At 41.6% G+C, this 25,378-nt stretch overlaps 1 protein-coding gene across 4 annotated transcripts in view; it reads left to right on the top strand.

The window, feature by feature from the left end:
* Positions 1-15,703, top strand: part of C1QTNF5 (C1q and TNF related 5) — a 91,132-nt gene extending 75,429 nt beyond the window's left edge. For 2 of the 4 annotated variants that reach the window (XM_075189585.1, XM_075189583.1), the window contains exons 2-3: positions 12,989-13,209; positions 14,911-15,703. In XM_075189585.1, coding sequence (XP_075045686.1) covers positions 12,993-13,209; positions 14,911-15,446 — 753 coding nt within the window. In that variant the 5' untranslated portion in view covers positions 12,989-12,992 and the 3' untranslated portion in view covers positions 15,447-15,703. Of the gene's footprint in view, positions 1-4,551; positions 4,896-12,988; positions 13,210-14,910 lie in introns of all 4 variants that reach the window. The other 2 variants (XM_075189581.1, XM_075189584.1) reach the window with 2 other exon arrangements.
* Positions 15,704-25,378: the final 9,675 nt, after the last annotated feature.

Here is a 25,378-nt window from a genome sequence, read left to right as displayed (position 1 = left end):
TGGAATTCAGACCAGTTGAGGGTTTTTTTATTATATTGTGGGGTACACTCCACTACGCAGTCCAGATACTTTTTTGTGGAATTGAGACCAGTTGAGGGTGATATATTGTGGCCCCGGTACCAAATTGTGTACCGGGACCACTGCACTATGCAGTCCAGAAAGCTACCTCGGTGAAACGTTTTGGACTAAAAACAATATTGTGAGGTGTGAGGTGTTCAGAATAGACTGGGAATTAGTGGAAATGATTGTTAATGAATGTTATTGAGGTTAATAATAGCGTAGGAGTGAAATAAACCTAAAAAACTTGATTTTAACACTTTTTTTGTTTTTTTCAAAATAAATCCGAATCGAAAACTTTAAATCTGAACCAAAACCTTTCGTCAGGTGTTTTGCGAAACAAATCCGAACCCAAAACCTCAAGCAAATCCGAATCCAAAACACAAAACACGAGACACCAAAAGTGGCCGGTGCACATCCCTAGTTTCCTTTTGAATTCAGACACATTAATATAAAATTATGCTAAAAAATATCACACAGTGAAGGATATGACCTAAAAAGACAACATATGATTTGAGCTTTTGAAGAAGGAAAGTCTGTAAAACAGTGATATGCAGCCATCCGACTATCACCTGCTGCACACAGCTCCTTCCTGCTTTATAGTTAGCTTGTAACACCTGTTTAAAATGCCCATTGATATGACATTACAGGTAGGCAGGGCCACCTTAACAACATTATGGGCCCCGGGCAATGCAGTGTTTCTTTTATTAAATGTATTGTTTTAACTTATTACTGACTATCTCAGTAATAAGTTAAAGTCAAACATACTTTGATTTTGGAAGACTATGACACATTTACCTTCTAAGGTGTGTCTATAAGTGAACCTGCCATCTCCGCTCAGAGAGAATGAGGGACTTTACTCTGTACCTTGTTTCTAACAAAATATGGACTAATGAACTTGTACTTTTATATTCTTGTTTGATGTTCCCCAGGGTGCTGGGAATGGGACAATGTCCCATTACTTGAGGGTTGAGCTTACCACAAGTTCTTTAAAGGTGGTATATTGCTCATTGGTGTGGATTTTATGTTGCAATGTTGGGTTTCCCTGTTACATGTATAGCTCACTCTAATATTGTACTTGTGAATGAACATAAAAGTGTTTCTATGTGGACCAGTCTGTAATCTGGTGTTACATTGTGTCAACTTGTGGTTACTTGTGATATGTTAATTATCTGTATCTATTGTGATTAAATATGTGGGTTGGGAGGCAATATGATTATGTTCTCAGTGAGCCCTATTGTCTGGACACAGATAGGATAAGCATAGGAACAGGTCAGTTCAGACATCCAGAGAGAGTGCTACTTAGCTGGAAGGCTGAGTAGGAATCCAGGTCCCGTCAGTCTGATCTATTCATCATCGGTTTAGTTGGCAGTGTGAGATGATATCCTAAGCTTTGAGACACTGAGCTATTCCTTGCTACTATGGCGAACTATAGGATGTATCGATTCTACCTACTGCCTGCTATTGTGACCCGTGTGAGTAAGGGTACTATCTACTGTTTTGCATTATATAATTGTATTCTGCAATAAAAGATACCGTCTTATCTTTCCTTTCTATTGTGTCTGTGAACCTAGGTATTGGGGTTCACATTGTAAGCTAGTACCCCATGCGTGAATAGAGATATATATTTATATATTTATTATAAGGGCACAGCCGTGCCCTTATATTAAGGTTACATCTAAAAAACGTCATTTTGCCATAGGGAATTTGTGAGAGGGGGGCATGGTGTTTGAGGGTCTGCATCTTAAAACGTATTAAAGCTATTAAACTGAAATTTGGCGTGCGAATGGAGAACTGTCCACAGGTGCCGCATGTGAAATTTCAGAAAAAAAGAATAAAAAATTACAATTTAGGAACAATCTAAAGTTCAAAATCTCGCCGTTTTTTTCCCACTTCCTGTTTCTCAAAAGTTGCAGTTTTTCTGGGTTTTTTGGGGGAGCGTAACTCGGTGTACAGGGCGTTTAAAGACACACGGTAAGTTTTGTTAGAAAGCTATTAGGGCTGAGGAGTGCCTTTGAGGGTTCACAAGTTTGAGAAAGTTACAGTTTTTTTTACAATTTGGTAAAACATGCCCCACTTTCAATATAGGGGATTTCAGAAAATTTCATAATGTTGCGCATGTCAGATAGAGTCTTGTGCTGGGTGTACTGAAAATGGCTTCACTTGAGAGCACAAACATGGCTGACTGACCCTCTCGCTTAGAAATTTTCTTCTGTCAGCGAGAGAAACTAGCCATGTTTGCCAGATACAGGGAGGGTAGCTGGGGTTTTTGGGGCTGCGGGGGACACGCAGTGACATTTTAAGCCTTGGCACTGCTCTCATTATAAAGTTTAACAGGTCTGACAGAAACACAGTGGCTGTTTGACAGAGCCAGTTTAAACCTCCCGCCCCCTCAGGATATCAGTTAATTTATTCACTGCACTGAGCTGGGGTCGGGATATTTGAAACTGCTCTGCTTCTCCTGCACTGATCACACAGAGCCACAATCAGTGCAGTGGATAGGGTATAGGAAAATGGACTATGAACTTTTAATTGCATGGAGTTTGTGAAACAATAAAAGTGGTTTGTAGGTCATGCAGTGATCACAATGAGTGAGGTGCTTTACACATATCGTATGATAGTCTCTGTTTCACACATTCCAAAGTGTGGAGTTTGAACTGACACCAGTAGTACCCCTTCACTCACGGCACTTGAGGGTAAAGTAGCACACCAGATTTCTGGTGCAACTTTATTTGTGGATCTGGTAAGCAGTGTAACATCGCTAATCTCACGAAGATCCCCTCCCCAAGACACCATCAGTGCAGCCGTGAGAACAGACCTGCTCTCTGGAACCCTGCACTTGTACATACTGGGAACAGACACCACCTGTGACGAGTGGCTCAGGGACGCTCTGTCAGTTGTAACTGTCCCTCTGATACTTTCTCTTTCTCTCCCTGCACAGCGCTGGCTGCCCTGAGTTTAAGCCAGAGTGCCGAGATTGGTGCTGGTCTGCTGGATGAACAATCACTGAGTTGGCTAAGCCCGCCCCCTCAGAATAGAGACCGCCCCCTTAGAATAGTTTGTGTATTATTGTGTGCTGTGGGTTTTGTTGTCACTCCAAAGATGTTTGCAGTCAGTTAAGAGGGCTGGACAGCAGGGCCATCTTAACAACATTATGGGCCCCTGGGCAAAGCAGTGCACCGGGGCCCCTACATATATATATATATATATATATATATATATATATATATGGATATAGATGTATAGAGATACAGATATAGATGTATAGAGATACAGATATAGATATATAGAGATAGAGATAGATAGATGTACTTGCTCAGTGACCCTTGAAGGTTTTTTTTTGCAGGTTTTTTTCTTTTGCAGGATTATTTATTCTAATTAGGAGCCCTGCCTATGGGGTCCCCTTGCCCGTGGGGCCCCCGGACATCTGCCCATCGTGCCCAATGGAAAAGATGGCCCTGCTGGACAGATCATTTCACTCCACAGAATAGTCTAAGCATCCTCCGTGTTAAGGCCACGCCCCCTCCATTATTTGGCCACGCCCCTCAGTAATTATCTCTGATTCCCCTCTTGACAGAAATATCCACAACAGGGGGATGCCTGCATATTGGCATAAAGAAACATGACAGCCCTCTGCATGAGCTGCTGAACTTTGTAGAGCAACCTGCAATGACTTACAACAAACATGAACAGGTCTTATGTACCTATTGCAGTCATATGTCCTTCATTATTTAACACTTTTTGTGATGTATACACCAATTAAACCGCATTATATTAGAGACAACTGTTATTAATATTGGTCCTGAAGTTATATACATGCTATTGTATATTAGTCTTACGAAATATGATAAAAAAGGATGATGGCCTGTTTGAATGGTTCATGTTACCCAGTAACTTAAATCAGATGAATTTTAATTTGTTTTTCATTTTGTTAGTTGGAGACCATATGCATTTTGCACTTTTACATGAGTGTCAGACACATAGATTGAATGACACAATTTTATTGTTTATTGTTGCTATTTTATTTTTCCCCCAGGGAAACTGTCTCATCTCTCAGTCTGCAGCACTGTAATAGTGATCTAATGCTAGCTAGTATGTTATCGCTGGTGAAATAATGCTACCTAGAATACCACCAATAGTGATATAATGCTATCATAGTTGGTTTCACCAGCATTTATGTGTCTTCTCTATTCAAGCATGGGTACAGTACTGGAACAACATGCTAACACTGAGAGCAGCGGTGACAGAGAGAGGCATACTTAGTGAGCGACACACCCCTCCTCAGGGGGTTGAACATTTCCCTTTCAATGTAACTGATATCACTCCCAACAAGGTGGAGGGGAGGTGCCAGTGTTCTGTGATTTTTTTAATGCTGAGGGCATCAAAATATCTAGTTATGGCTCTGCTATTATCTGATCTGACTCCCAGCCACTTACTAGGTCTGTGCTGAAACCTCTGCACACACATGGTGCTGATATTTCCCTTTCACTGCAGTGTCACCAGTGGAACCGTCAGTAGCCACTGCTTCATCAATATTGGACACATGCTGCCAAAGTGTGGGCTCCAGGTGTGCAGAAACACCTCACAGCACCGTGTTCATCTCTCAGTGACCGGCAGCTGGATCCATCACTACCTTGGACACAGGCAACGAGCAGTATAAGTATTCACATGAACAGTAACAGCAGTGACCCAGCCAGCAGGAGGAATAGCAGAGACCCAGCCAGCAGGAGGAACGGCAGAGACCCAGCCAGCGGGAGGAATGGCAGAGACCTAGCCAGCGGGAGGAACGGCAGAGACTGGGTATACGGGGGTAATGGCAGAGACCCAACCAGCAGGAGGTATGAGATTGTGTTGGGGGACACTGAACACAATGGGGTGTCATGAGGGGCACAATATAAAATGGGGGGCAATGTGGTGAGATATTCAGTACATCCAGTGGGTTAGATATGGAGCTGTCTTGGGTTCAGGGAGTTAAGGGTATATTGTGTGGTTGGTCAGTACAAATTGGGTATACAGGGCATTTAATGAAGGGCAGACTGGGGTCCTGGAAGAAATGATGAAAGGCACAGGGCAGGATCCATGTAGTAATGAGGATATGATGCAGACGTACGGAGAAGGGCTCAGTACAGACTGGATGACAGAGAGTAATATTATCTGATGAAAGGAACAGGGCAGGATCCATGTAGTAATGAGGATATGATGCAGGGGTATGGAGAACGACTCAGTAGAGACAGGATGACAGAGAGTAATGTTATCTGATGAAAGGCACAGGGCAGGATCCATGTAGTAATGAGGATATGATGCAGACGTACGGAGAAGGGCTCAGTACAGACTGGATGACAGAGAGTAATATTATCTGAAGAAGGGCACAGGACAGGATCCATGTAGTAATGAGGATATGATGCAGGGGTATGGAGAACGACTCAGTAGAGACAGGATGACAGAGAGTAATGTTATCTGATGAAAGGCACAGGGCAGGATCCATGTAGTAATGAGCAGGCGCGGGCTGGGAGAGGGATGGCCGGGGGGCACACAGGCGGCCGCATCACATGAAAAGGGATGCGGCCGCGTCATCGATGACGCGGGCGCATCCCCTGTCACGTGATGCGGACACCTGTGCGCTGACGCGGCCGCATCTGATGTCATCAGATGCGGCCGCGGGGGAAATCTCCCACAAAATAGCAACAACGAACAGAGTACTTACACACACACACATATAGGTAACGGGTAAACTTTTCCCTTAATTAAATAGTAATGGCAGAATTTTCATGAATCATTCCACATGAAATAAAACTAACATATATCTAAAAAAAACATAACTATTGAATGATCAGTTGAACCCACAGCCGCATTAAAAGTATTTCCATCTACAGCAAAATGTCAGAGAAAAATATTTTTGTTTTACTACAGTAATTGGATATGCGTCTTTTCTATTCATTTTAAATAACACAGTATATAAATTAAGGGGGATAGAGGAGGTGGGTGAGAAATAATTGGATGTGATCCATCAGTTTGATTAGATAGGAAACATTTAGATTATTTACCTGGAGACGTCTACCCCCTTGACTCACAGGCAGGGTTGACAGGGTTGACAAGAGGAATTGTGGGCCCCGATACAGCAACTTCTTTGGGCTCCCATCATATTCAACAATGAAAGACTTGCCTTTGGCAGAAGTTCATATGATGCCACACCGTAGTGTGCCCAGTTCATATTATGCCACATCGTAGTGCCCCAAAGTCTTATTATGCCACATAGTATTACCCTCAATTCATATTTGGTCATGCAGGGATGGCTCCCTGTGTTCTGCAGGGGTCAGAGGATGGCTCTATGTATTGTACAGGGGTCAGAGAAAGGCTCTATGTAATGTGGAGGGATCAGAAGAAGGCTTTATGTATTGTGCTAGGGTCAGAGGATGGCTCTCTGTGTTGTGCAGGGGTCAGAGGGGGACTATGTATTGTGCAGGGGTCAGAGGATGGCTCTTTGTATTGTGCAGGGGTCAGATGATGGCTCTCTGTATTGTGCAGGGGTCAGATGATGGCTCTCTGTATTGTGCAAGTATCAGATGATGATGGCTCTCTGTATTGTGCAGGGATCAGATGATGGCTCTCTGTATTGTGCAGGGGTAAGAGGATGGCTCTATGTATTGTGCCGGGGTCAGAGGATGGCTCTATGTATTGTTCAGGGGTCAGAGGATGGCTCTCTGTGTTGTGCAGGGACCAGAGGATGGCTCTCTGTGTTGTGCAGGGACCAGAGTATGCCTCTCTGTGTTGTGCAGGGACCAGAGGATGGCTCTCTGTATTGTGCAGGGACCAGAGGATAGCTCTATGTAATGTGGAGGGGTCAGAGGAAGGCTCTATGTTTTGTGCAGGGGTCAAAGGAAGGCTCTATGTATTGTCCAGGAGCCAGAGGATGGCTCTCTGTGTTGTGCAGGGTCAGAGGATGGCTCTCTATGTTGTGCAGGGTCAGAGGATGGCTCTCTGTGTTGTGTAGGGTCAGAGGATGGCTCTCTGTGTTTTGCATGGCCAGAGGATGGCTCCTTGTGTTTTATATGGATAAGTGAAGGCGCTACCTATTGTGCAGCAGTCAGATGAAGATTCTCTTTATTATGTGATTCTCTATCATGTGTTGGGGTCACTAAAAGATTTTTTGTGTGGTGCAGCTTTCACTAAAAGGCTCTATTTTGTACAGAGATCGGTGAAGACTCTTTGAATTGTGAAGTTGTCACTGAGCAGAGGTTGGAATGTGAGAGAATAGCTTGTGAGTTGGGTGGCATGTGAGGGAAAAGCTGGTAGACATGGGGTAACGTCAGCGAAAAGATGTTGGTTATGAGGTGGCATGTGATAGAATAGCTGGTGTGCAGGGCAGATATTAGAAGCTTATGGTCAGGGAGTGGCATGTGAGAGAAAATCTAGTTGATAGGTGGTGGCATATAAAAAAGTAGCTGGTCAGCAAGGGCCCATATGTGGAAAAGGCTGATGAGTAGGAGATGGCATGTGAGAAAAGTGGGTGTCATGTGAGAGAACCTGGTTGGCAGTGGCAGGGGCATGTAATAATTTAGGGGGCAGGGTGGCATGTGATAGAGAATTGTTGGTGGGCAGAGGGTGTGTGATTTCACATTTAGATACATAGAATTTGAAAATTATAAATATTTTAACTTTACAAAAAGCTATGAAATTCCATAGACAAAAAACCTTACGGTTTAACATGTCAGATTAAGGTTCCTTACACACCATCTAAAACATAAAAAAAACTATTGAAACTCTTTCACTCAAACTCCAAAAAGCAATGAAATTTACGATGATTAAGGCAGAAGCCTTAATGGACTAGTTCCTTGCACAATACAGACATGGTATGCCATCACATCCTGCGGTTAGCTGCAGATTCAGCACTATCATGTAGTGAGATTGCTGTCACTCACAAAATGGTGGGTTTGCTAATTCACAGATTTGTGTGTTCGCTGGAATACACACATACAGTAATTCTTAATTTTCAGAGATTCAATCTCATCAGGCTCAGTACCAAGGGATTGGCGAATAGCAGATGTGGTGCCGTTGTTTAAAAAGGAGACGAGATCACAACCAGAGAATTATAGACCTGTAAGCCTGACATCAATAGTGGGGAAACTACTGGAAGGTATTTTAAGGGACAGTATTCAGGATTACTTGGTACGCAATAAAATTATTAGTGGGAATCAACATGGATTTGTGAGGGATAGGTCATGTCAAACTAATCTAATTAGATTCTACGAGGAAGTTAGTGGGAACTTAGACCAGGGCAGGACAGTAAATGTGGTCTACTTAGATTTTGCAAAGGCCTTTGATACAGTGCCACACAAGAGGTTGGTTTACAAAATAAGGGAACTGGGTCTAGAAATCAAAATTTGTACTTGGATTGAAAACTGGTTAGAGAATAGGGAACAGAGAGTTGTGATAAATGGAACATTTTCTAATTGGTCAAAGGTCTTAAGTGGAGTACCTCAAGGTTCCGTGCTGGGACCACTCCTTTTTAATATATTTATTAATGACCTTGGTGATGGTTTAGAGAGTAAAGTTTCTATTTTTGCAGATGACACTAAACTCTGTAAGGTAATAAAATCAGAGCAAGATGTAGCTTCTCTACAGAGGGACTTAAATAAACTGGAGGATTGGGCGGCTAAATGGAATATGAGGTTTAACACAGATAAATGTAAGGTTATGCATTCAGGGATCAAAAACAAGAACGCAATCTATAAATTAAATGGAATTAATTTGGGAGAATCTATAATGGAAAAGGATTTGGGAGTGCTCGTAGACAGTAGACTTAGCAATAGTGCTCAATGTCAAGCAGCAGCTGCAAGGGCAAACAAAGTATTGGCATGCATAAAAAGGGGCATAGATGCAAGGGAAGACAGTGTAATTTTGCCACTGTATAAATCATTGGTAACACCTTATCTTGAATATGCAGTACAGTTCTGGGCACCACTCTATAAAAAAGATAATTTGGAACTAGAAAGGGTTCAGAGAAGGGCGACAAAATTGATAAAGGGTATGGAGTCATTAAGTTATGAGGAAAGGTTAGCCAGTTTAGGCATGTTTACTTTAGAAAAGAGGCGTCTAAGGGGAGATATGATTACTATGTACAAATACATTAGGGGTCAATACAGAGAGCTTTCATGGGAACTTTTTACCCCAAGGACCATACACAGGACACGTGGTCATCCCCTAAGGTTAGAGGAGAGGAAATTTCACAACCAGCAAAGGAAGGGGTTCTTTACAGTAAGGGCAGTCAAGATATGGAATTCATTGCCAGGGAAGGTTGTGATGGCAGATTCAATAGATATGTTTAAGAAAGGGTTAGACAAATTTTTAGCGGAAAGGTGTATCCAGGGATACGACCGTTAATTTAAAATAAAGGATAGTAGTGGATATAGGGTAAAATTGGATTGCAATATTGAGTCTGGGGGGATTTTCAAAATTGAAACAGATGGGCGGTTGCCTACTCTGGATTAATTTCAAATATAAGTGCAGGATCGCAGGAAATCCAAAATAGGTTGAACTTGATGGACTGGTGTCTTTTTTCAACCTCATCAACTATGTTACTATGTTACTATGTAGTACTATAACATTTTTTTAGTTTAGCTTTATCGTAGTTTAGGGCCTGGGTGTCTTAGAAAGAGACAGTAAAGCAACTTCATAAAAAATTAGAACTACAAAATAACAATAGAGTTAAATTAAATTGTTGTATAAGCCTCTACTTAGTTTAGTTTTCAGTAAGCAATGTCTGACATTACATTCTATCACAACCCCTAAGCTAACTTTTAAGGATACATAAAGGCATCAAGACTATTTTAGTAAATTGCACAATACTGTAATCCAAATGCATAGAGAGATTTTCTTCAGGAATCCATCAGCCAGAGGAACCATATTTGGTGAGGAGGAATGTATTGCAGATATCTTTTAGGATTAGGCACAATATTGGAGGGAGGAATGCTCTACAAGGATCTGTCAGGAGTGGTAGTATGTTGAAGAGCATTCCTATGCAGGGATCTTTCGGGAGCAGATACTGTTTGGTGATGAGCTAAGTTCTGCAGGTATCTTTTAGGAGCAGGCACAGTCTTGCAGGGAGAAATGCTCTGCAGGGGTATGTCAGGAGCAAGTATTGTGTTTCAGGAGGAGGGATATTCCTGGGAGCAGGTACAGTGTTGGTGGGAGGAATGCTCTTCAGGGATCTGTCAGGAGGGGGTAGTATGTTGAGTGCAAGGATGGTCTGCAGGGGTCTGTCAGCTGCAGGAAGTGTTTTGGGTGGAGGAATGATCTTTCGGGAGTAGATACTGTTTGGTGATGAGCTATGTTTTGCAGGTATCTTTGATAAGCAGGCACAGTCTTGGAGGGAGAAATGCTCTGTAGGGATTTTGTAGTTCTAATTTTTTATGAAGTTGCTTAACTGTCTCTTTCTAAGACACCCAGGCCCTAAACTACGATAAAGCTAAACTAAGAAAATGTAATAGTACTGTATGTGTGTATTCCAGTGAACACACAAATCTGTGAATTAGCAGATCCACCATTCTGTGAGTGACAGCAGTCTCACTACATGATAGTGCTGAATCTGCAGCTAACCACAGGATGTGATGGCACCATGTCTGTATTGCGCAAGTAACACGTCCATTAAGGCTTCTGCCTTAATTGTTGTAATTTCATTGCTTTTTGGAGTTTGAGTCAAAGAGTTTCAATAGGTTTTTTTTCTATTTAGATGGTGTGTAAGGAACCTTAATCGGACATGTTTTTTGTTTATGGAATATATATATATATATATATATATATATATATATATACAGTTATGACCCTTCATCATCACATGTATATTTTTTTCATAATAAGGATATGCATCCATCTTTATGATAACGTAATAGCATATAAGTTTTAGGCCCTTAAGGCCTTTCCTTTATCTCTCCCACCTTATACTCTCCTTCTTATTTCTATCACGATTCTGTCCTTGGGGGGAGTGGGCAACTAATCACGTAGAGAATATCATTCCATCTATAAACTAATTTTTCTTCCTACTTGTTTACACCAATTCTCTATGGGCATAAAATACATTCACTGAATGTTAACAGTTCAAGCATTCCTAAGAAGGGAACAATTGTTCTTGAGATGTATGAAATTTGACATTGTCTTTAATCAAGAGACTCATTTTTGTGGTATCCATTCATTTCTAAAGAGAAAATGGTTTGGCCGAGCTTTCTTTGCTTCTGCAGATAACAAAACTGTGGGATTGGAATTTTTATTCCAACTAAAACAATTACAGATAAGTTGCTTTCTTGTTGGTGTGGGCTCTGTTTATCAAAGAGAATATACTCTTGCTTCATTTTATGCTCTTACTACCTCACAACATAAATTCTATAATTACTTATTTGCTGCATTATCAAAAGACAGAAGGACATGTTAGCTTGAGGTGAGATTTCAATGTGATTTTAGATTAAACACTCCATAGATCGTCTAGCACTTTTCAAACAAGTGACTTAACTTGTCCTGCGAAACAATTAATTGCTTTTATAAAGAAATTTATGCTTTATGATATGTGAAACTTGAAAAATAGCACTGCAAAGGATTTCACACACTATTGCTCACAATATGTATTCCAGAATAGATTACATATTTGTGTCTTTATCTCTGACTAATAAACTTTTGGGTGCTGATTTCACCCCCATCTCCTGGTCCAATCATGCTGCCACTTCTATACAGATCAATATTTCATATTTTAGACTACCAACGTTGCCATGGCAATTAAATAAATCTTTTTTTTTATTGATAAAACCTGTTCTGACGTGATTTCTATTGCCACCCGGGAAAACTTCATCTTTGCGGAAGATGTTCCTCTTTGCACAGTCTGGGAGGCTCACAAAGCCTTCATCTGCGATAGGCTAATATATATTACTACGATTAGGAGAAAAGAGTCTTTAAAAATTATATGAATCTGGAATTACAAATCATTGATTTTAGCGCAAAACACCAGCGAAGATCTTCCAGGCAATTATTCATCATTTATATTTTAATCAGTTATCTTGACCCTGGCCATAAGAATCTTGAGCATATAGAAAGAATCAATACTTTATCCTCATTAGATAAGATGGTCTTTATTGCTTCCATGGTTAAAAGTTGTCTTTACTTTCAGACCAGGATCCAAGCATATAGTGCTTTTATCCAAGAGTTTTTTTCATGAGCATACTGAATACATGCAGATTCTTACCATTATAACCAAGTTAAAAACCATGGCAGCTTTAACTCAAGCTATATCTTTCATAATTTAAAAAACCAAGGTCGGGCCCCAGCAAAACACCCCTACGAACTCGTGCCCTACTTCTATCGCAGCCCCTTTTACCTTAGAGCTAGGTGTGCTCACTGGTACTCTGCTGTCCATTACATATTCATTGGATTTTTCAAATCTGCAATAATCTTTATTTACACCATTTTACAGTTGGCAGGATATAAAGAGTATAATGCTTCGTTAGCATGGACTAGTTATGATATCATATTTGTCTCTGTTTAACTGCATTGTACTTTAAATGAATAAAAAAATAATATGGTGTAATTTCTTATTTTACATTGTTCATCAGAAAAAAAACACAGCCCAATTAATAAATGTCTACATGTGTTGTAAACAGTGGCAAGAAGAAGTATAGTATATTCTCATTAAATTTAATAGCAATATTTATATAGATGATTGAGTTGGGTTGGTAATGAAGCCTGTTACTGGTTGCAAAGTATGTGTTGACTTTTAACTGTATCAATACATACATATAGAAGCTGCTGTAACTGAACAGTGTTCTGCATTCATGAATAATGGGAAGTTATTGGAAAAAAAATCAAACACATTTATTTACTGTATATATAACATGTGAGAAAAGAAATCACTTACATTTCTGATTACAGTACAGTCATTTTATTCCTTTAGCAGAATGATGCTACTCCCTCATTTTCTCATTGTACTCACCTTCGCAACATCTTCCTGCCAAGTAGAAGATAATCAGATAACACATCCTTGTTGTGGGACACCCGGCATTCCTGGGGTTCCTGGTACACATGGCAATGTGGGCACACCAGGAAGGGATGGACGAGATGGAAGGGAAGGAGCACCAGGGATGAGCGGTGCCAAAGGGGACCCTGGAGAACCAGGTAATGATAGTAGAGTCTTCCAACATGAATACTCATTGTGAAATAGAGATTTATGGAAACCATTTTCAGTGCAACAGTATGACAAATAGAAAGGGGTTAATGATTATATTTTCTATATAAAGTTCTCCTCTGTGTTTCTGCATTCCTAGAATACAGGAAAATATAGGAGACCAGATTGGTTATTTTTTTTTATCATTCAGTATTCTGGTGATGACCTAGATTGATGATGATTTTCCTTTAAATGTATTCAACCTTTCCAGCTATTTTGAAGCTATAAGCACTGGCATGCCCTGTCAGCCAGAGGTCTTGTTGACTTAATGGCAGGTTGACTAAGCCGTAGCTATATGAATATTGACTAGAGGCTATCTATTTCAGTATCTAATTTGCAGCATTTAGCATCCAAACGAAACATGATGTAATTTTTAATTTTATATTACAGGTGATTCATTTAGTGCTTTAAAATTGAAATAATGTGGATATTAAACAACCTAGGAAAAAAAAAAAAATCTGCCCTTTATGATAAATCTTGGTAGACCTTGTCTGAAAGGACCATAGGGGAAAAGGCAATGTAAACCCCACAGATTTATATATCAGAATTACATATATTTATTACAGGTATTTCAGTCTTTGGCACAACATTGTACAGTCCAATCAGCGGTGCAAATAAGAAAAATAGGTGCATTTCAGCAATACAAAATGCAATATGTCTCAAAATGTTTCCACATTTATGTAGGCCTCCACAACCCACTGTATTTTTTATATATTGAAGAAGCATGTTGTACAATCCATTTGGTCAATACCAGTGGTTCTCAGGGAAGTGTTCCTGTGGATGCCATCCACAGTCAAGCTATGACAGCTCTATGGTAAAATGAAAGACAAAAGACATACATTATAACATTTTTAAACCTTCTACTCTAACATGCCCATTTTTGTAACACCCACCATACATACTACAATTGGCCTATATGAGATGCATAAGCCATTTTACCAATAAACAGCAACCAATTCAACAGAATGCAGCATAGCAGCCATTTTAACACAAATGGAAGCCTAGCACAGACCTCAGATAAGGAAACTGAGACCTCTCCTTGACTCCAAGCAGCCAGTTGATATTGCAATATGGTTTGTCCAGGTGCAAAAGTGTACCCTTTAACTGGATTTGAATCTAACTCTAAAAGACACACTAAGTGATAACCTGTTGGTTGTTGAGAAACAACAGAGAAGATGTCGCCAGCATTTCTATCAATCACAGTGTTCTAGAGGTTTTGCTATGACTGGACTAAAATTCAAAAAGACCTGGGGGTAAATGTATTAACCTCCGGTTTCTTGAAGTCCCGCGAGTTCGGCATCTTCAGCGCTTAAATTTAAAGCGGCGCTGGCTTGTAAAGGGAAGTTTCCCTTTACAAGGCAGCGCCGCTTTAAATTTAAGCGCTGAAGACGCCGAACTCGCGGGACTTCAAGAAACCGGAGGTTAATACATTTACCCCATGGTATGTGTCTACACTTGATAGGTGCTGCTCAAAACTTATATTTTGGCACATATTATGTACTGAAATGTATCAGTAAAAGTGTTGATACTATTATAGTTTATTTATATAGCATCAAACATGCTATGCAGTGGTCAGAACCTAGCAATTTTGTTTTCCATGAAGAAAAAAAAAAATCATTAATACTAATATATCTAATATATCCTCTTAACAGGATTGTCTGGTGCACGAGGCCAACCAGGTTCAGATGGACCCCCTGGTAAGCAAGGTGAGCGAGGAGATCAAGGAGAGTGTGCAGTTTCCCCCCGTTCTGCTTTCAGTGCAAAGCTTTCTGAATCTCGCAGTCCCCCTATGGCCGGACAGCCAGTACCATTTGGGAAGGTTCTTGCAAATGAACAAGGACACTATAACCCAGAAACTGGTCGTTTCCGCTGTGCTGTTCCTGGACTATACTATTTTTCTCTCCATGGTACAGTCTACCGGGGAAACCTGCATTTGCAGCTGATGAAGAATGGACATTCACAGGCCTCCTTTTTCCAGCCAGGGGATGCAGCAAAACCAGGAGGACTGTGTGGTGGGGCAGCATTTCACTTGGAACCTGGGGATGAAGTATGGGTACAGCTGGGAGACTATCCTGGTCTTTATGCCAGTAGTGGAACAGACAGTGTTTTCACTGGATTTCTTATCTACTCTGACTGGGAACCACATCCTGTTTTCAAACCTCTTACATCTAATGAAAAATCAGTGTAACATTTACAAAATGAGAAATTTTCACCTATCTACTCAATATTCTAGACATGTAATTTATAACTCACACATTCTTTAACTCCATCCAGTTCATGTTAGCTAATTGGCAATAAGATGCTAAAAAAACCCATTAGTGTTTAGGTTTAGTGTCTGGTGGCTTAAGACATATATCACATTTATGCGCAGTTTTAAATACATCTACTTGTCATTGAAGCATAATCCACTTGACTTTTAAATAAAGATACAAATAACTAATAAGTCTTTTTAGAACCCTTCTATTTGTGACTCACTTATTACAACAGTTAATTAATTTTTGTCTCAACTACTTTTCACTGTGTCATGCAGTTATGCATCAATACTCCAGAAAAGCTTATACATTTAAATGCTATTTTAAAAAACATAAAGTGGCATACACATTAATTACATTTATTAATTTACAATGATCTAATTTTCAGTTTATTAATATGGCTAAAAAGAAAAAAAACATAGGTTGAGATTTTAACCTCATACAGAATTATATAAGGATTTATTTCACTAAAATGCAATATATGTATATAGCAACATATACTGTATAATATGTATAAATTTTGAAACAATATCAGTCAGCCATTACCTGCCAGATCACCAGATTTCTTGCTACTCAATTGCCTGGCAATGTATAGTTTCATTAGTTATCTTATGTGCTGAAATAATTAGGAGAATTCTGCTTTATGGGGAGCATAACCAAAAATTACTGGATGCCAAAGTCAAAGTTTGAAGGGCTCCCCTGCATCTCCAATATAATCCCAAATTCTGCTCCCATGCTTAAATCAATTAGATGTGCTCCAACTATATAAAAAACAACGTCTAACAGCAGAGCTATAACTAATCATTTAGTGCCCTAAGCAAGACAGAGCACTAACGACACTTTAGAGTTCATAAGTACCTTCATTAATCTTCCAAGGTGTGATTCAGGAAAGAAGAAACATCCGTTAAGTCTTTTAGAAATCAACTAGTTAAATCAATTGATTTAATTAAGACCTCTGAGATTATGCGACTGTCTTTCTCTGGCATTGAGCACTTACTCATTGATAGAACTAAAACAGAGCATCTATCATAGACACTACAGATGCTACAGAAACAGGCAGCGTTCATTGGATGGACAGTGGTAGAATTAATACAATAAATAAAACTAAATAGATGAAGTTGGACTGCACCCATAATAAAAAATTAAAATTCTATGCACACTAGTAGTGATTTAGTAGAGATTTAGAGAAGTAGATAGATACCCAATTATAAAGTGTAACGTAATTTGATGGGGCTATATAAATAAATTTAGATGATGATCGATTAAAGCGGAGTGCACCCATAATAAAACACTTCAAATACTAAGCATACAATAAATTTGGAATGTAACAGAGCATCCATCATAGACACTTATGCTATAGAAACAGGGAGCGTTCATTGGATGGACAGTGGTACAATTAATACATTAGACATTGATAAAACTAAATAGACAAAGGTGGCCTGCATCTTCATCTGTTTATTTACTATGCACTTATGATTGGATAGAGTATATATCGGGAGGCAAGAGTAGAGATTTGAAACACTTTTACTATAAGTGCTTTTCATGGTACGAGTAAGGTAGATCTGGCTGAATAGAAAGTACTATGTGTCGTAATGCTGCTCTTGTGAATCAAACAAGGGGACTTGTCACTCGTATATATTTGCAAGTATATAAATATGTCATGTATAAAATATTTCATGTATATCAATATGGAATGTATATAAATATGGAATGTATAAATAATACATATATGTTATATTAGTGAAGTGTAAAATATGTTATAATTTGTGAAGTGTAAAAAATATGTAAATCAGACAGTTCAGGCAATAGTTGACCTGCCCTGAGTATGTATAACTCACATTGATGCAGATTTGGTCGCCAAACAGCTGTCTTGACAAGAAAATGCAATTAAATTTGGAAGTCCACATACTAAAAAATTATGGGGCAAATTCAATTGTCCGCGTTACTGTAAAAAGTAACGCTGTCTTTTTGCTTGCGGCTTAGGGAACCACGAACAGTAACTTCAGTAATAGTGCACAGGCCACGTTACATTTTACAGTAACGCGGACAATTGAATCTGCTATGGTATTAGCTTTAACTAGCAATCAGTTACCAGTTGGTAGCGGAAGCACTAGTAACATGCTGAAGACAGTTAGGCATTGCAATGAGTTACAAAAAGCCTCCCAAAAAAGGGAATTTTGGTGCAACAATGTACTACAACGAAGGCTTTATAAAATACTTGGGGAAAAGTGAAGGAGTCAAAATCATGCAAGAAGGCATTGTCCACCCACCCATATGTTGAAAAGGACATGCACATAGCTAAACATAAGCTAAACACTAGGGACTAGTTTTGTGGCTTAAGTGCTTAATTTGTTTGGGCTCAACAAAAGCCAACAGTTTGGTTGTTGGTTTTTCAACTGGAGATTTACATAGGGATGTTAAAAAATTAATCATGGGCATTTGGATGAGTGGTCATCTTCCTCAATGGTAACCAATCATCACACTCTTCATCATCCTCATTGAAGATGTCTACATAAATTACATTTTCTTTTGCATATAGAAGATACACCAAATAGGTACCCATTAGGCAGCATGTGTGATACATTGGAGAAGGTCAGCACCAATACATTGAAGATGGTCAGCTGCAATAAATTGGAGAAGGTCAGCAGCAAAACATTGGAGAAAATAGACGGAGAGCATCGACATCAGTAGACATTATTTATCAGATGATGAGACAATAAGGGCACAATGTTAAATGGTGCAAGATGGCAATGTACTTGGGGACACCCACCGGGGTGTGATACATTCATGTGTTGGACAGCTACAGGATTGATATATTATGATTGGTGGACTGCAGAATAGACAGGATTATAAAGTTGACAATATTATTAGGACAACAATTGAAATGTAGACAGTATTTATTAGGTTGACAATTCAAATGTATTGTCAACCAACCTGTCCACTAACTCCTCCTGGATGTCCTCACACATTCTCGAAATCAACATTGCTAAACACCACCATCTCTCCTGTTTCTCAACTCCGCTGCCTGGGTGTTATCCTCGACTCCTCCCTTTGTTTTGTCCTCCCTCCCCCCGCATTCAGTCTCTTCCCCAATCCTGTTGCTTCCAATTACAAAATACTGTGTCTCTGACATCTATCGTCCCCCTGGCCCCACCTCCCTGTTCCTTGACAACTTTGTTGCCTGGCTCCCTCACTACCTTTCCTCCGACCTTCCCTCCATCATTCTTGGCGACTTTAATATCCCTATTGACAATTGCTCTGACCCTGCCACCATCAAACTTCTCGCCCTTTCCACCTCCCTAGGCCTCACCCACACACTGTCTTGGTCACTTCCTGGACCTTGTCTTCTCTCATCTCTGTGATCTCTCTGACTTCTCCAACTCTTCCTTCCCACTCTCTGACCACCATCTCCTCTCCTTCACTCTGTCCACCTCCCCTGCTCCCACCTCGCCTAAAGCTACCTTCACTAGGCGCAACCTTGATGCTATTGACCCCATCTCCTTTCACCTCTTCCCTCCCTGGTCTGCCCTGACCAGGTGTCCTCTCTCTATAACCTCTCCCTCAACACTGCCCTGGATGCTGTCGCCCCAGCCTCTCCTATCCCCCAGCGCAGACTCATTCCCCAACCCTGGCACTCCAAACTTACCCACTTCCTCCAAAGGTGCTCTCGCACTGCTGAACGCCTCTGGAGGAAATCTCGCTCCCTGGCCGACTTCCTTCACTTCAAATTTTTCCTCCCCTCATTCTGCTCAGCCCTCTCCCTTGCTAAAATATCCTTCTTTAAGTCCCTAATTTCTTCTCAATATTTCAATTCCGCCACCTCTTTGCCACTGTAAACTCCCTCCTCTCTCCCCCCTCCTGTCCCGCCTTCCCTCTCCGCTTCAGACTTTGCCTCCTTCTTCTCTTCCAAAATTGAGGCCATCAGACTGAACATCTCCTCCTCCCATCCTTCTCCCGCCCCCCCTCATCGCTTCACGCCCCCCCAACAACAAACTCTGGTGCTCCTTTTGCCCTACATCGGGTGAAGAATTTTGCTCCCTTATACTTTCCTCTCCACCCTCCACCTGTCCTCTCGATCCCATCCCCTCTCGCCTCCTTCACTTTCACTCTCCCACTGCCTGCTCTCACCTTGCACACCTTTTCAACCTATCACTCTCCTCTGGCTCAGTCCCCTACTCATTTAAACACGCTCTCATCTCTCCAATCGTTAAAAAACCTAATCTCGGCCCCACCTCTCTTGCTAATTATCGCCCTATCTCACTTCTCCCTATGCCTCCAAATTACTTGAGAGGATTGTCTGCTCCCGCCTCACCAGACAACTCTTGGACTATTCCCTGCTTGACTCTCTCCAATCCGGCTACCGCCCCCTCCACTCCACCGAAACAGCCCTGGCTAAAGTTATTAATGACCTCCTATTAGCTAAATCCAGGGGTCACTTCTCTCTTCCCATCCTCCTCGACCTCTCCACGGCCTTTGACACCGTGGACCACCCCCTCCTGCTACAAACTCTTCTCTCTCTTGGCCTCTCTGGATCTGTCCTTGTCTGGTTCACCTCATACCTTGCTAACCGCTCTTTCTCTGTATCCACGTCTGGTTCTTCCTCCACCCCCGCTCCTCTCCCTGTAGGAGTCCCTCAGGGCTCTGTTCTTGGCCCCCTTCTCTTTTCACTCTATACTTCCTCCCTTGGTGCTCTCATCTCCTCCTTTGGTCTCCAGTATCACCTGTATGCCGACGACATACAAATCTACATCTCTTCTCCCGATCTCTCTCCCACCCTCCTCTCTCGTGTATCTGACTGCCTCTCTGGATGTCCTTTCTCAAAATTAACATTCCTCCCCCTAGACTCCCCTCACACCTTGACCTCTCTATCATTGTTAATAACACAACCATCTCCTCTGTCACCCAACTCCGCTGCCTGGGTGTCACCCTCGACTCCTCTCTCTCCTTTGCCCCCACATTCAATCCCTGGCCCAAACTTGTCGCTTCCAACTGCGTAATATTGCCCGCATCCGGCCCTTCCTCTCTCAGGAGGCCACTAAAACTATCATCCACGCACTCATCATCTCCCGCCTAGACTATTGCAACCTCCTCCTTACTTGCCTCCCCCTCTCCCATCTCGCCCCCCTCCGCTCTATATTCAATGCAGCCGCAAGACTCATCTTCCTTTCTCGCCGCTCCTCCTCTGCCTCCCCTCTCTGCCTTGCCTTGCACTGGCTCCCCGTCCCCTACAGAATCCTGTTCATCACTCCTGACCATCACTTATAAAGTGCTCTCCCAGTCTACTCCCCCCTATATCTCTAACCTCCTCTCCATTCACACTCCTGCCCGCTCACTGCGCTCAGCCAATGACCGTCACCTCTCATCCACTCTCATCACTTCTTTCCACTCCAGAATCCAAGACTTCTCCCGTGCCATCCCTCTTCACTGGAATGACCTAACTCGCTCCATCCGTCTCTCTCCTAATCTGTGCTCCTTCAAACGGGCACTCAAAACTCACCTGTTCCTCAAAGCCTAGCAACCTTCCACCTAACCCCCTCATCTCCTCGGCTCGTTCTCCCCCCTCTCCCCCGGCCCCCTGTTCTCTCCCCATACTTCTACTGGCTCCCTTTGTGCCTGAGTTTTGTTTACCCTCCCTTAGGATGTAATCTCCTTAGAGCAGGGCCCTCTTCCCTCCTGTCTTCATACCTGTTCTTCTGCTCCGTCTTTATGGCATCAGCCTGCCTGGAGTTTCTGAAGTTTTGGTATTTTTTGTTTATTGTTCAGGTATGTGTCACCCTGTATAGTCTACTGTTTGTGCTGTATACGGCGCTGCGGAACTCTTGTGGCGCCTAACAAATAAAGGATAATAATGATAATAATAATCAGCCGCATCCGGCCCTTCCTCTCTCAGGATGCCACCAAAACCATTATCCATGCAGTCATAATTTTCTATCTTGATTACTGTAACCTTCTCCTCACCAGCCTCCCCCTCTGCCATCTCACCCTCTTTGCTCTATTCTCAATGCGGCTACAAGACTTATCTTTCTGTCACACCGCTCCTCTTCTGCCTCCCCTCTCTGCCTTGCTTTGCACAGGCTCCATTTCCCCTACAGAATCCTCTTTAAACGCCTTACCCTCACCTACAAGGCCATTTCCCTTTCCACTGCCCCCTATATCTCTAACCTCCTCTCCATTCACACTTCCCTGTGCTTTGCTAATGACCGTCATCTCTCCTCTGCACTGATCACCTCATCCTATTAGTAAAATGTATTAGAGATTATTTATACATTGATAAAACTATAGTAAAGGTATTTATGGTTCAGGCAACATGACTGTATCTGAACCTGGGCCCAGGGGAAGCGCTAGCTTAATGTATTGTATTCGGTTTATACATTCCTGTTTATTGTTATATCTCTTATGCTCCAGCATTGCTTGCTGTAAATCCGTTTTTTTTTTCAATTAAATCTCTTTGTGCATTGGAACCACAATAATCGCATTGGACAATGTTTATTGGTAGCGTCATAACGAACATAACAATTAAGGTGCTTTGAGCAGAAATCACGCTACCGGAACATTCGCAACATTTCGGTTTCTCAACAAAGGGTGGAAGATGCGTCATAATCGGGTAAGAACGCAGGTGCGCATAGTTCTAGGCCTGTTTGTCATCCAGTGTTGCAAAACCGAATATCCACTTTGTGTAACCCAAGGAGTGCTGGTTAAAAGGGTGTGGTACCTATTAACAATATTGACTACCCTGACATGGACTATGACGACATGAGGATTCCGAAGAACTAGTACCCCGACCTGAAAAAAAAAACGACTTACCATGATCCACATGAGTTCATGTGATGACCTGATGTGTTGCCAACTGTGGAAAATGAGATCACGTCAAAACCCGACTCCTCTTAAAGCTGCCATTCATCTAATGTAAGTATTATTTTAGCGGTTAGGGTTAGGGGTATTAGGGTTAGGAGTTAAGGTTAGCGTTAGGGTTAGGAGTTAGGAGTTAGGGTTAGAGTAGGGTTAACCTTATCTTTACAAGCCGGGTATGGCTTGTATCTCTTAACTCCTAACTCCTAACTCTAATACCCCTAACCCTAACCCCTAAAATAATACTTACATTAGATGAATGGTAGCTGGGTCCGTCCATCGACACTTTATGAGGAGTCGGGTTTAGGCGTGACGTAATTTTTCACAGTTGGCAACACATCAGGTCATCACATGAACTCATCTAGATCATTGTAAGTCAATATTTTTTCAGGACGGGAAAGTCGTTCTTCGGATTCCTCATGTCGTCCATGTTGTGGTAGTCAGTATCATTAAACTGACTACCACTGGGTTAAAACCTAGGGACATTTTGCAATTTAAATGTGGTTTGCTTGCTTAGTGAACACATATGTGTCCCTGTGTTGCCACATGTTTAAACGGTTGTATTGATATATAGTCCTGTTGTATTTTATAGTGAAATGAATTGTTAAAACCTCTGAGAAGCTATTACAACCATTTGTGGAAAGTATTTTTCTGCTTAGAATGAAAGGTTTATGTGAATTGTGAATTGTGTGACTGTGAAAAATACAGGTTAAGACAAAATAAAGTTGATGCAGGTTGATGTTGAGAAAACAGGATATAAAAGATAATCGAGGTAGGGTATACAAAGAAGGTATACTCTGTTTACGAAAGCAGGGTAATATCGTGACCAACCGCAATTGTAATCGCATGGTATACAGATAGCTTAGTTTTTGTAGGATGTGCGATCAAACCACATGCGTTGCATACATAACAAGTGATTGAGTGATTGTGCAAGGTGTAGAGGAAATTCGCCGGAAAGGCTGAGTATTCATCAATATGCAGTTCTCCCAGTTCTAAAGTACTCAACAGGCACTAGCTGGAGGGGCGGGATATCATTTTATGCTATGTAGTATTGATATTTCCGTTGTCCCAGTTAAGTGACTGTGTTAGGGGTCCTTGCTATGTACGCTTATCATTGCATGAATTGTTAAGTTGTACCAAGTTGAGGAATCTGTTTTAACACTAAAAAAAACATGCAAGATGGCCGATGTGACCGACGCACAGGTCAAAGAAGACCCAATAGGGTCTGTGATTAAGAGTAGGGAATAGAAAGGTAAGTATGTAATGGCATACTGTCTACTGTCACACACCGGCCCCGCGGATGGGCACTGGCGTTGTTACCTTCCTCCCGTAAGCGGTGATTCCGGTATCCTGGTGACAACCTTGGATGACGTCTGCCATCTTGCCTCTTGCTCTGCGCATGTGCATACCAACTCCCCTCTCTTCTGAATCATTCGTCATTGGCCACAGAATTTTGGAACACTATGTAAACCTCCTACTTCCTCCTGTCCGATGTCTGTTCTTCGAGTTCATTCACTCGCTGTAAGGACCTGGCTCCCTTCGGTCTACCCGAACATCCAGTTGCTCCAGTGTGGCCGCTACTTCTCACAAGTCCTCCCGTTCATGCCGACTAAGTTACCATCAGGTCAGCTATAGTTCTACATCTCCATTGCTCCTATTGGACTGCTGCTGTTCCAGTGACTCTCCTGCCATTTCTCTGAGTTATCATCATCGGGTCAGCTATAGTTCTACATCTCCATTGCTCCTATTGAACTGCTGCTGTTCCAGTGACTCTCCTGCCATTGCTCAGAGTTACCATCATTGGGTCAGCTATAGTTCTATATCTCCATTGCTCCTATTGAACTGCCGCTGTTCCAGTGACTCTCCTGCCATTGCTCAGAGTCACCATCATTGGGTCAGCTATAGTTCTACATCTTCATTGCTCCTATTGAACTGCCGCTGTTCCAGCAACTCACTTGCCGTGGCTCTGAGTCACTATCATCGGGCAGCTATAGCTCTACATCTCCATTGCTCCTATTGAACTGCTGCTGTTCGAGTGTCTCTTCAGCTGTTGCTCTGAGCTATCTATTTAGCAACTCCTCTACAGTTACTCCAGGTGACTATTATTCTCTCAGATATTGCTCTGCACCTCCTCTGCTCATAGTGAGCTATCGCTGCCTCAAGACTCTACTTCTACTTGGACTTTCTCCTGACAGCTGCCATCATCTCTCCACCGCGTCTGGCTCCGCCTACCACTCTGCCCAATACTCATCCAGGGGACCGCGACCTGTGGGATAGGGGCAGCTAAGACCATTCCTTCTTGCGGGGGTCCCTGACGAACACCACCTACCCGTTAGACTCCATACCCCTAAATGAGCAATATTAATCTAGCAGATACAAGGGATCCACTAAATACCTTTGGATTTCGTGACACATACAGTAAAGGTAAGTATGGAATGGCATACTGTGATCAGTGGATCAAGATGAATGTGTGAAACCCATTCCCATGATTATTAATGTTGATCAAGAGGTAGTGAGTATGGTTAGAGATAAAAATGTTTGTGAAAACTGAGAATTTAAGTGACTGCTTAATACTGTGGCAAGAGGAAGGGAGCATATTGCAGGATAGTGCATACGCAGCAAAAAGTAGCATTGTGAAGCGAAGAGAAGCAAGTGCAAGCGAGGAAAGTATTAACCAAATAAAAAAACGTATTAAATAATTACAAATGTAACTTTCAAACAGTTTTGAGAGAGGTTTCTATTACATTCATTGACAAGCTCAGTATGTGAAGTGACATTTCCCACCTTATTATTATTATTATTATTATTATTATTATTATTATTATTATCATTTATTTGTTAGGTGCCACAAGGTATCCGCAGCGCCGCACACAGTACTAACAGTAGACTATACAGGGTGAAACCATACAGAACAATGAACAAAAAGTACCAATACTTCATAAACTCCGGCTAGTCATATGCAGTAAAAACAGAGCGGAAGAACAGGTATGGAGACAGGAGGGCAGGGGGCCCTGCTCAT

This window comes from Mixophyes fleayi, chromosome 11 (genome assembly GCF_038048845.1).
Source record: "Mixophyes fleayi isolate aMixFle1 chromosome 11, aMixFle1.hap1, whole genome shotgun sequence".
In the NCBI taxonomy this organism is placed as follows: domain Eukaryota; kingdom Metazoa; phylum Chordata; class Amphibia; order Anura; family Limnodynastidae; genus Mixophyes; species Mixophyes fleayi.
Note: the sequence above shows the minus strand (reverse complement) of the source record. Positions and strands in the feature narration are given on the sequence as shown.